This window comes from Acomys russatus, chromosome 9 (assembly GCF_903995435.1).
Source record: "Acomys russatus chromosome 9, mAcoRus1.1, whole genome shotgun sequence".
Taxonomy (NCBI): Eukaryota; Metazoa; Chordata; class Mammalia; order Rodentia; family Muridae; genus Acomys; species Acomys russatus.
In genome coordinates, this window is record NC_067145.1 from 47,817,411 (window position 1) to 47,829,502 (window position 12,092).

General features: G+C 36.6%; 1 protein-coding gene across 1 annotated transcript in view; it reads right to left on the minus strand.

Annotated features, from left to right (window-relative positions):
* Malrd1 (MAM and LDL receptor class A domain containing 1) overlaps window positions 1–12,092 on the minus strand; it is a 641,297-nt gene that overhangs the window by 585,980 nt on the left and 43,225 nt on the right. The window contains exon 5 of the mRNA XM_051151281.1: window positions 7,557–7,653. Within this exon, the coding sequence (XP_051007238.1) occupies window positions 7,557–7,653 (97 nt within the window). The remainder of the gene's footprint in view (window positions 1–7,556; window positions 7,654–12,092) is intronic.

A 12,092-nucleotide genomic window follows, 5' to 3' on the forward strand; every position in this document is an offset into this window, starting at 1 on the left:
TTATCTCTTGCTCAGAACTTGACATAAAATATATTTATTTGAGTACTCTCATTTTATCCCTAATAAAAATGCAAGTTCCATGAATGTAATGAGTATTGTCTTTTTGCTCTTGTTCATCCTTATTGTCTAAGAATATACATATGTATGCATATATATATACACATACATACAGAATACAGGTGTTAAGTGCATATTTATTTCTTTAACAAATGAGTAACTGACCAAAGAAGCCAGATTGAAAGTATTTTAGGTCTCTAGAAATTGCTTTATATTTTATTTGTGATAAAAGTAAATCAATTGGTAATAGCAGTGATTTACCAATACCTACAGAATATGGTTTTTCATTATAAGAGTTTGAAAATGGTGAATATGCAAATCATCTTGAAATAATATACACTGGAAATAAAACTGCATATGCAATTTAGAAAATGATGACAATAAGTGAAGCTGGAATCAACAATAACAATCATCATGAAACAATTAAAGTGGTAATTTTGTGAATTCATATCAGTGCTACAAATCTTTTCTTTAGAGCTCCTATCATTGGGCCTAATTCAATAGAATGGTATATATTATCTCTAAATTACTACTATTTATACAAGACTTTACAAGTACTATAGGCTGAGCAAGCAGCATATTCAAGTGCAAATTGCATTTAGTTGTGATGTATTTTGTACGGATAGGAATTAAATCTTTCTCATCTTTTTTTTTTTCCTTTAGTTTAACCACTTTTAGCACTCTTCTCAACCAAATTTATAAGCACAGATAAAGGTTTAGGTTTGAATGAATGTGGTTTCTTACATTGTCTATCAATAAATCTCCAGGACACTGATTCTATTTTAATGTATTCAATCCAGTGCCTTGCTATCACTCCTAGATATTTTTTTTCATTCTTCCTTTCCCTCTTCCTCTCCCCTGCCCATCCTTTCCCCCTTCCTCTCCCCTGTCCCTCCTTTCCTCCTCCCTCCCTCACTTCCTCTCTTACATTGTACTTCATCTCAATTTACAGAAATACTTCAGAGTGGTAGTAAAAATTCTCATATCTTCAATATAAGGGAGATTTCCCACTATGGCAAGGCCTCTAGACTAATAAAGTCAGATGTCTAAAGAGAGCCATGCTTCAAAGCTTATCTTACACAAACAGGTAGCATGCAATTGGCCAGTAATTCTTATTCATTACCTAATGAATTCCAGGTCTCAAGGCTGTGGCAATGGAAATTACAATTGAGATCCAATTTTGACCCTAGAGGTTTTAGACAATTTTTGTCAGTTTTCTTTAATTAATAATGGATTTAGATTAATAATTATTGGTTCTTAAAAGGTTACTAGAAAGCTAATATCTTTAAACGGTAAGTAGGATTTTAGTTGCTTAACTCGATAATATTTATCCACCATGAAGATTCTAATTAAGCAATGATTTGTACATTGGTGTCATTTTACAAATGGCACTAAAGCAAAGTCCTGAAAACCCAGTCAAAAATATTTACAGAATTTCACAATATTCTCATTATGAGCCACAGCATGCAATCATTATAAAAATTATAATCATCAATTTATTCAAGAATCAATCAGTGTTATTCAAGATTCACTGATTAAACACATTTTATTTCATCATAGTCACAAGCCTTGATTTCTATGTTGTGCTTGCTACTTTGGAAGAGTCCAAATAGATATTTCTTCTAATAGCTGTAACATGAGCTTAGTACCTTGAGAAGGGCAGCAGCCCTATAGAATGGTATTTTTAAAAGTGATGGAAATGTCTAAAAGATTTCCTTAATACTAAAAAAGAAAAAAATGTTTACTTTTATTGTCTCAGTTAAGATTAGCAAATGATAAAAATAGGAATAATTATATATTTCTATAAAGATGTTATTCTATATTAAAATTAATATATTCATACTAAAACAATAGGGCTATTTCCCTCTGAACATATATTTACCAAGTAATGCATAAACTTCATCATCTGTTTTTCTCAAATTTAAAAAGCTACCATTGTTTTATATGTTTATTTTTAACTTACTTCTAATAACCTCAACATTTATTTATTCTCGATAGCCTTTGTCAATATTTGTAGATTTCTAAGAACAAATGCAACTCATATTTGGTACATGTATATTTAAGATTTATCTTTACTCTACTACATGTGCAGCCATTTTTTCCTGATGTTGATTTCCAGTGGTTCATTGCTATTACATAAAGATAAATTTGATTCTTTTTCTGACCTTGTCATCTGCTACTATAATTTGGGAGGAAGACCCAAACTAGGCTGTAGCTGTAAAGCTTTGGTCCCTTACATTTTCCCCCAGTTGAGGGCTTTGTTTGCTTTCTATGGTACCCCTTTTATGAGGCTGTCCCATCAAACATTGCATTTAACTGTTTGTTGTTGTTGCTGTTGTTGTTTTACTTTACTACTGCATTGTGAAGAAATATCTTACTAAGTGTCAATCGTTACACATAGGCAGATCATTTTGTTCAAGTATATTATGTTTTTGATGCCTTTCTGTGTGTGTGTTCTACTACCACTGGGGGTCATGTAATGAAATCTCCTGGAATAATCATATACTGCTTTTAATTCCAACAATGTTTTCTACATATTTTGAAATATTGTCAGTGAAGACATACATGTTGAAGATTATGGTGGTGGTAAATTTACCTTTAACCATTAACCAATACAATGTTCCTAGTCATTATTGTTAATGTCCATTGTACATTCCAATGCACATTTTGATATTGAAATAGCCACTCCCACTCCACCTTAATTAGAGATGTGTGCTGTATCTTTGTCGTTGTCATCGTCCTCTTCTTCTTCTTTCTCCTCCTCCTCCTCCTCCTTCTCCTGCTTCTGCTTCAGGACAGAGTTTCTGTGGACCTTGGCTATTGTTCTGCAGACCAAGGCTGGCCTTGAATTCAGAAAGATCTGCCTGCTTCTGCCTCCGCAGTGCTGGGCTTAAAGGCGTGTGCCGAAGGGCATGGTGGTGCACACCTTTAATCCCAGCAGTCGGGAGGCAGAGTCAGGTGGATCTCTATGAGTTTGAGGCCAGCCTGATCTACAAAGCGAGTCCAGGACAGCCTGGACAGCCTGGACATCCAGAGAAACCCTGTCTCAAAACACCAAAAAAAAAAAAAAAAAAAAGGCATGTGCCACCACTGTCCAGCACTCCATCCTTTCTTTTTATGGTTGTTGTTCCATTTTTCCTATTGAGCAGAGTCTTACTGTAGAGTCCAGGGCATCCTTGAACTGTGATCCTCATGCCTCTCAGTCTCGGAAGACCAGTCATAGAACTATTCCATCATGCCCAGTTGTCACAGTTCCATGCTTTTGATTAATATGTGTAGTTATATTTAAAATGGTATTTCATAGAATAAAATTAGTTCACTTTTTTATCCTAACTGACAACTCTGACTTTTAATAGTAATTGCTTTGTGATGAAAATGAAGTTGGTGATTTTGTTATCTTTTTGTTTGCTTCCTCTGCATGTATTGCCTTTTTCTCACAAGAGCATCCCCTACAGTATTTTATCTTTCCTATCTATTTATATTGGCCTTTGAATGGATTGTTTCAATCATTGAATATTTTGATACATTCATCTTTCATATATCTATTGCTTTGCACTCACTATGGTTCTAGGGAAATGCAAATTTTAACATTTTTCTTAGCTTGTTAGCAGTTCCAGTGTACAGCTGAAGTTTTAGAACCCTAGAAATTCTACATTCCTCACTTTATGCCATAGTTAATGGTGTTACAGATCCATTTATTGAGCATATAAAGGGATATGGAAATTTTCCAACAGTGTTGTGGGGTGTGGGGTGGTGAATATATCTAAAATGCAAATATAAATATCTATCCCATATGCCATCCTGTGATTACCTATGCTTTCAGGGGAGAACATTATTCTATATCTAGCTCTTTTAAAAATTGTTGTTCTTCCTTTATACTTGAATGTATTAGTTTTTTATTTTATGTTCTTGGTCACTCCTGGAAAAGACTGTCATAGCATTTCCTTTTCAAGACATCCTTCTAGTGATGAATACACAATCATAGAAACAGAGAATAAATGAGACAAAATGGATTTTGAAAGACAATAGAAAATTGAAGTTTACTCCTGAACAAGTGGATTTTCAGTTTCCAAACTGGCTCCCACTGCTTATTCCTACTTTAGGAACCAAAAGTAAATATTCAGGAGAATTCTGTGCTCCCTAGCAATGAAAGTTGTCCATATGAGAAATGGCTGATCAATGACACATCTTAATATATCCCCCCTTCCTCTGTTTCTTGTTCTAGTCCCAAAATTGACATAAGCCAAACAACATGAGGAAAAAATTAAAAATGCTACTTTATCCTTGACTTTCACAGCAAGGAGAGGAACAAACTAAGTACTTACGTCTTTATTTTATAAGGTAATATAACCAAACTTCTCTGTTTACATCCAACTAAATGCATGCCTAAGCCTAACTTGTATTTGAAAGTTTTATCAGATGGAAGTACCCAGAAGACATCCAACTGGCTCTGTCTCACTGCTCCCACCCAATCCCACCCCAAGGCATCAGTAAACTAAATCATAGACTCTCTTTAATGAGGATTCTGCTCTTTGCCCAAGAATCAGGAAATAACCAAGGCTCACATTTTGTAAATACCAGGTCTGTTTCTGAGTGCTCATTTCACAGGAAATGTCCTGATAACCTAATTTAAAAAACAGGTCCCATCTTCAGCGATCCTCATCTCCTGTGTCTGGAGGGAAGCCTGGTCCCACTCACTCCCACACAGGGTTCTAATGATTAACTACATTCTGTCTGTTATGCTACTACCTCAAGCTAGCTGCTCAGTCCCACTGGAAATTTAATGCTTCTTAATTTAAGCACCATTCACATTTCTGCCATTTACAGAATGTAGCTGCACATCAGTCCCAGTCCCCAGCAATCACACACTGAGCTCTTTGCCCACTATCAACCTACCCTCATGCTGTTGATTTTTCCTTCTAAACCATTAACTATGCTCCCTCTGACTTTTAAGTGATTTTTTTTTAAACGAAACACCAAACCTGCCTCTGTCCCCCGTGTGCTGGGATTAAGGTCATGTCTTTTACAGCTTTCTTAAAGGTGACATCCTTTCTAACACCCTACGAGTTATAAGGTCTACATTAAGCCTACCATACTTCTAACTCCCAAATGTTGCCCTTTCATAACTATTGGTCCTTTTGTGAATAAAATGTCTTATTCATGAATTCTCCTGTATCACAACTGTGTCCTGCATATGCATATCTTACATCACACGGATTGAAGACCTCAGTCTTGAATTCTAAACCTTCTCTAGTCCCAGCCCAACATTGGTGTATGAAATCAACATACAAAAGGTACAGTTAAAACAAACAAGCAAAAACCTTGAAATGTGTAAAGGCTGACTCCTTCCTAGTAACTTTCACTTCCACAGATTATCAAGTACATTGTGAGTAAAATGCCTTATTGTGTAAAATTATAGATATTGGTGTTTTTTTTTTTTTTATCAGATCTCAGGTTTTTCCGCAATGCTCATTGAATGTTATCATCTATTTACTCTCTTCTTCTTCTTCCTCCTCCTCCTCCTGTAGGTATTTGAAGTACTCACTACAAATTTTTACATTTATCTTTTGAACAAGAATTATACTCCTTCTACCTTCATCATTATCCCAAAATGGTGATCACAGATAATTAGGAAGTTTGCTTTAGTTTCCACAGCTAACAATGGAGAGAAAGTCCACATCTGAAAGGATATTAGGGTTTTATCACTGTCAAGCAATATCCAGTGATTTTCCTGTGGAAATTTGTAATGTTAATATAGTATCACAGGCAGAAACCCAATGGCAAGGCAAGGAAAAATCCCATCTATTGGCCGGTCACATTGCCTGTTTTTCTTTTGGGGAATATTAACTGGACTAGCCAAATAAATACATCGAGTTCAAGATCACTTTGACAGACTCAAATTTCTGCAGAAAACAAAAAGAATGCCAAAGCGAACAAGGTAAAAAATAAATGCCTCATATAAAAGACTGAGTGAACACTGGCTGCATGCTTGCTGTAGGAGCACCACACCAGGTAACAGAAGGAGAGACTATGAAGGGAGATTTGAGCAGAAGAGCAGTAAGCAGTTGTGATAGACTGTATCCTTCTGGCCTAATCAATGCTACTCTCTTTTCCTGAAACATCTTTGAGCTTAATAATCTGAGTGTTTGGCTTGGCTAGCATGAAATCTATCCCCTGAATTATCTATTTCATTGTATCCTCAGGTGGTTTCTTATTTGATACACGGTGAAGATTGCAAAGTCCTTTATGTGTTTCAGTATTAGAAGGACCGTTACAGAACCCATAAATCTTACATATCTGCAACCTCTACCAAAGTAGAAATTACAATAGTCAAATTTCGCAAGTAATACAGAAATTCATTAACATAATATTTGTTCTATCTCAGGAAAACCAACATATCTCCTTGGATCCTGCATTATTAATTACCATAATGTTAGTATATTTAAACTAAGTTCAAACATGGAACTCCTTTTGACAAAATAATTTCTTTTGTGTGGATGTAAGTTGAGTTGAATCCCTCAGTGGTTTATGTTTTTCCAGTTTGATCATCTGTATGACAACAATAAGAGGTACTGGGGGCATTATGTGGTTGACCTTGTTCAGGGAGTCATTGAGACAAATAGTACATACCTTTAGGAAGGATCTAATGTAATTGTCATGGGATCTCAGCTCTCATGAAGAGTTAAAGAAGACAAAATCATGTTCCTACCATAGTTTCCTGCCCATTATATGCTCTTTCCCTCTTAAATACTCTTTTCTATGATGTCATCTATATGATGTATTTCTGCCATCAAGTTGTAACCCTGAACCTCCAAAATTAACTTATTTGCATTTTATCATACCTAATCTAAAGAATTTAATTATAATAACAGAAAACTGACTACTATAATAGCTATTTTATTTAGCTATATTATATTAACCTACAATGCAATAAAATGGTAAATTACAATAACATATGCATATATATGATCCTTGCTCTTTTGAACAAGTTTTTATTCTAATAAAATTAAATTTTAATACTGAAATTTCCATTGGCAAAATATAAAGAATTGAATATTATTTGAGTAATATAATCAAGAGGTCAATATTGGTGCAATCTTATATTTGTCATACATAGTGTATCAATGTATTCTATTTCATTCCAAATAGAAGATAAATTACAACAATTAGTTTTCCAACTGGTGCCTTGCATTTCAAGTATGTGGTAGCCAGTTTCCTACCAGCCCCCTGGAAGGCATAGAGATCTCTAGTTTAGATTTAGCTAGCCAGTGTAAACATCACTGTGAGATTAAAAGCTAACACTAAATCATCCTACTTAATCCTTTATAGCATCAGAGTTTGGGAAAGAGCCTATCTTCACTTCCTGTAAAACAGTGAGTGTATCAGAGCAATGAAAAACATCCTCTATTGAAGCACCACAAGAAAACAGAACAGCTGAAAGTTGTTGGGATGCCTACATTTTTAGAGAATAAGAATCAAGATGAGACAAAAGCACTTACCATCTGCTGGCAAGCAACCTGAACTGAATGATATGTCATCGATAGCTATAGCTTCCTCTTGTCCATGAGTTGCAGGCATTTGAGCCTGAAAAAGAACCTGCATAATAAAGGCAAAACAAATCAAGAAGAGAAACAGAAATCAGGGGCATCACTGTCTCACGATGCTATAGAAGAAAGCCTGCAAATAAGACACATACCACTTCCTGAAAGTACTCCAGTACCACACAAATTTCAAGCAAAAAGGACCAAAGCAAATAATTTCACAAGAAAACCAATGTAGTTCCCTGTATTGTAGATGCATGGGGCCATGACCATGAACTCACATAGCTTCTCTCCTACAGCTACCTTACATTTTGTGTCTCAGTATATGCCATATATGTGTTCACATATTTAACTTTAAACAGCCTTTAAGCCTAAGTCCCATCTTTATCTCTGAGCCTTGGCAATTCGTTCCATTTTTACTGCGAGTTCTTCACATTTTATTCACCATCTTGCCTAAATTGTCATATCCTGCTATAATGGATCATAGAAACCCAGAGAGAAGCCGCTCCATTTTCCACCTACATGAATCAGTAGACAAATGGTGAATTGATGGGAGTTCTATCCCTGCCTCACCAAAGAATGCCAATGACACTTGTGGTTTCATTCAAGTGTGTGGACTGTTCAGCCTTGTTCAGAACATGAACACTAGCACTTCAAATATCAGTGCTACCTCTTGGTTTCTATTTTAGTATGCACCCACCAAGTCAAATCCCTGTACTTAGTAACACTCACGTTTGACATTATAGATCATAATGTGCGGGTATTATTCCTTGCCAGGAAGATGTTGTCTATTATTCTATAAAAAAAAATCCAACAAAAGGCATGTAACATCTATAGAGTACCCTAAATATAAGTCTAAGAAATTCATATTCCCACACACGAAACAGAAAAAATGGAAGGATTGCATAGAAAGCAAAATGATATCAGGAAGATGCAGAAGGCATTGTTAAATAAAGATGATTTCAAAGGGAAGGAGTATCCTCCTCATATGGATATGTAAAAGAGTAGTAATAAAAACAACACAAATGCCTCAGTGGCTAAGAGCAATGGTTACTCTTCTAGAGGACCAAGATTTGCTTTCCAGTGCTCACATAGCACCTCACAAACATTCCTGTAACCCCAATTCCAGGGGACCTTTTCTGACTTCTGCAGGCATCAGACATGCAGGTGGTTTACAACTATTCATTCAGGCAAAACACTCACACACATAAAATAAAATTCAGTGGAAAAAAAAATAAATACACATAAAATAAAAATAGACATAAAATAAAAATTCATTAAAAACCTCTAAAAATCAACAAATAGCCCATTATGATATGATTTGAAAACAAATTGTACCTAAAACAGTAACTGAGATACAGGTAAGTGGGAGAGTGCCTGCTTTGTGTGCCTGAGGCCCTAGCTGTGCCCCTCAAAACTCATTCTGTGCCATGCCACCTCGACTTCCAGAGGCACAGGAGGATTCAAAGTTCAAGATTATCCTCTGCTCTATAAGGAGTAGACGCTATCGTGAGCTTCATGAGGCCCAATATCAAAAGAAAGACAGGGGCTGGATTGAAAAAGAATAATGGCTACTCTTTCAAAGACCCAGAGTTTGATTCCCAGAACTCTGATGGTACTCACATCCATCTGTAACTCTAGAGCCAGAAGACCCAACGCCCTCTTTTGGCTTCCGCAGATATTAGGCATTCATGTATATATATATACAAACACTTACATAAACATACAAAACAAGTAATTAATTAATTAAAAATTTAAGAAATAAAACACAAAACTGAGTACATAAATAACATTAAATATTGTTACTATAACAGTTATTGAGTTATGGAAGCTATCCTGTGAATCACGCTTGCAAATATGACCTTCAATATTTCTATAAATTGTTCTTTTATTTTTCTGAGAGCTTTTCTAGATGTCTATGGTCTCTAGCTCCTGTGGAGTTAAGCATATTCCCACAGTCACAATATTTAAAGTAAAAAGTAGAAATAAATGTCTGTTCCATTACCAGTCTCAGTTCTACTTCTCCCCGTTCTCTTTGCCCAAAAGACCGACCACCCATCACCAGAGCTCGGCTAGGGTCCAGCCCGAAGAAACACATATTTTACTTGACAAGGTCTGCCACTCTCCTGGGCTCTCCTGCCATGCCTCTGCAGCCTGCCAGGCATTTCCCCTTAAATGAGAAAAGTTACTTCTAATTCATAATACGCTGAGCTTTCTCCTCAAATTGAACCTCTCACTTCATTCATTTGTTGACAATGAATCAGGCTGCCGACACAGCGATGCTCAAACTCCAAAATGACCTTTAGAATCCCTTTCTCCTCGGGTCTCCTGTCTAATCAGCCAAGACCTATTAAGTCTGTTTTCCTTCTAGCCTTGCTCCCATTTCTATTTCCTCATGCCTGATCTATTGAAGCGGCCTTTAAATTACCTTCCTGCCTTAATCCTTTCCTCATTAGAGTTTGCAATAGACATTATATGTTTATTTGGCTCAGCTAAATCACAAGCTAACCTGGTATAACTGAATAAAAGTTCTTGTGAAAGCTAGCTGCTATTTGAGGCCCCCAGCTCAGCCAGGGGTACATTTTTCTTAAGAGAGGAACAGTTTCTGCAAGGGAAATTTTCTAATGAGTCTGTAAGACTACAAACTACAAAGTCCATCAGGCTTAACTAAATGGCCTCACTAAATAGATTTAAGCAAAAAGACTTTTTTCCCAGGGATGCTGGTTATTATCTGGAAAAAAAGACTTAATGCAAGTGAAACCCCAAGCCTATAAGAAAAAGCCAGTCCCATGGATGGCCAAGGTCAGAAGCTGGCCCGGCTTGTGGTAGTGTAGTTTCCACAGAATGAGTTATATAAATTCCTTGCTTTATCCAAAGTTTCCTCAAAGTTTTTTTCCAAACATGTATGTCATTTGAATGGTATTAGGAATTTTTTTTTTTTTTTAGATTCTATCTTTTTTTTTTTTATTAATTTATTCTTGTTACATCTCAATGTTTATCCCATCCCTTGTATCCTCCCATTCCTCCCTCCATCCCCCATTTTCCCATTATTCCCCTCCCCTATGACTGTTCCTGAGGGGGATTACGTCCCCCTATATCTTCTCATAGGGTATCAAGTCTCTTCTTGGCTACTTGCTGTCCTTCCTCTGAGTGCCACCAGGTCTCCCCCTCCAGGGGACATGGTCAAATGTGAGGCACCAGAGTACATGAGAAAGTCATATCACACTCTCCGAATTTTTTAAGGATCAAACTAGCCCCGGAAAAGGAGAGAAAAGGAAAAAAGAAAGCAGCAGACTGCAAGAGAGGTTAGGGGTTTATGACATCTCAGGAGAAGGTGTACCCTACACTGATCCAATCGTAAAATGACACGTTTATTTCCTCAGACATGTTAGAGGAAATGACCTCTTTTTAAAAATTATTTATTAATTTATTCAGATTACAACTCAATTGTTATTCCATCACTTGTATCCTCCCATTACTTCCTCCCTCCCGCTTTCACCCTATTCCCCTCCCCTAGGTCTATGACCGAGGGGGACCTCCTGCCCCACTATATGGTCATAGGCTATCTGGTCTCATCTTGGTAGCCTGCTTATTCTTTCTTTGAGTGCCACCAGAGTTCATGTCAATATGGAGTACCAGAGTTCATGTCAAAGTCAGTCCCTGCTCTCTGCATAACTGTGGAGAATGTCCTGTCCATTGGGTAGATCAGAGTAGAGGTTCAATGTTTACTATTTTATTGTCCTTGATTAGTGCAATAGTTTGAGCAGACCCCCCTGTTCCATGATCCACCTATCACAATGTTCTTCTTGTAGGTTTCTAGTATCCTCTGGGTCCTTCTATTTCCCCATCTCCTATATTTCTCTTAACTAGAGTCTCAGTAGGATGTCCTCACATCTATCCCAATCTCTTGGTAAGTGAAGGCTTTAAAAACAAGGAAATCCCAACATTTGTGGACAAATGGACGGGATTAGAAATGATCATAATAAGTGAGTTAACCCAGAAGCAGAAAGACTCATATGGTATATACTCACTTATAATTGGGCACTAGCCCAAAAGGAATGCCCCATGAAAGTCTTCACTTATAAGGAAATGACCTCTAAATGGAGACAAGTGGTCCACCACTCTAAGGATACTTGATATAAATGTTAGAGGAAGCTGTGATATCAGATCAGCAACAGACCAGAGTTAACAATAAGTACCTGACCAGAAACTCTTACACTTACAGAATCATAGTGATAAATGACACATGGATAAATTATAGAAAGGCACATGTCACTGGAGCTTTATTAATTGATAGTATGAAATCAAATACTTTCCAATCAGTCTCTTTTCTTTTCCTTGTGTTTTTAGACACTGTCCCCTCATATAGACCAGACTGGCCTTGAACTTAGATTCTCCTGACTCCACTTCACAAGTAGTGGAATTACAGGCATGCGTCATCATGCCTATCTGTCATTTCTCTTCCTTGGAATTTTAAAACAATACCAAATGTAA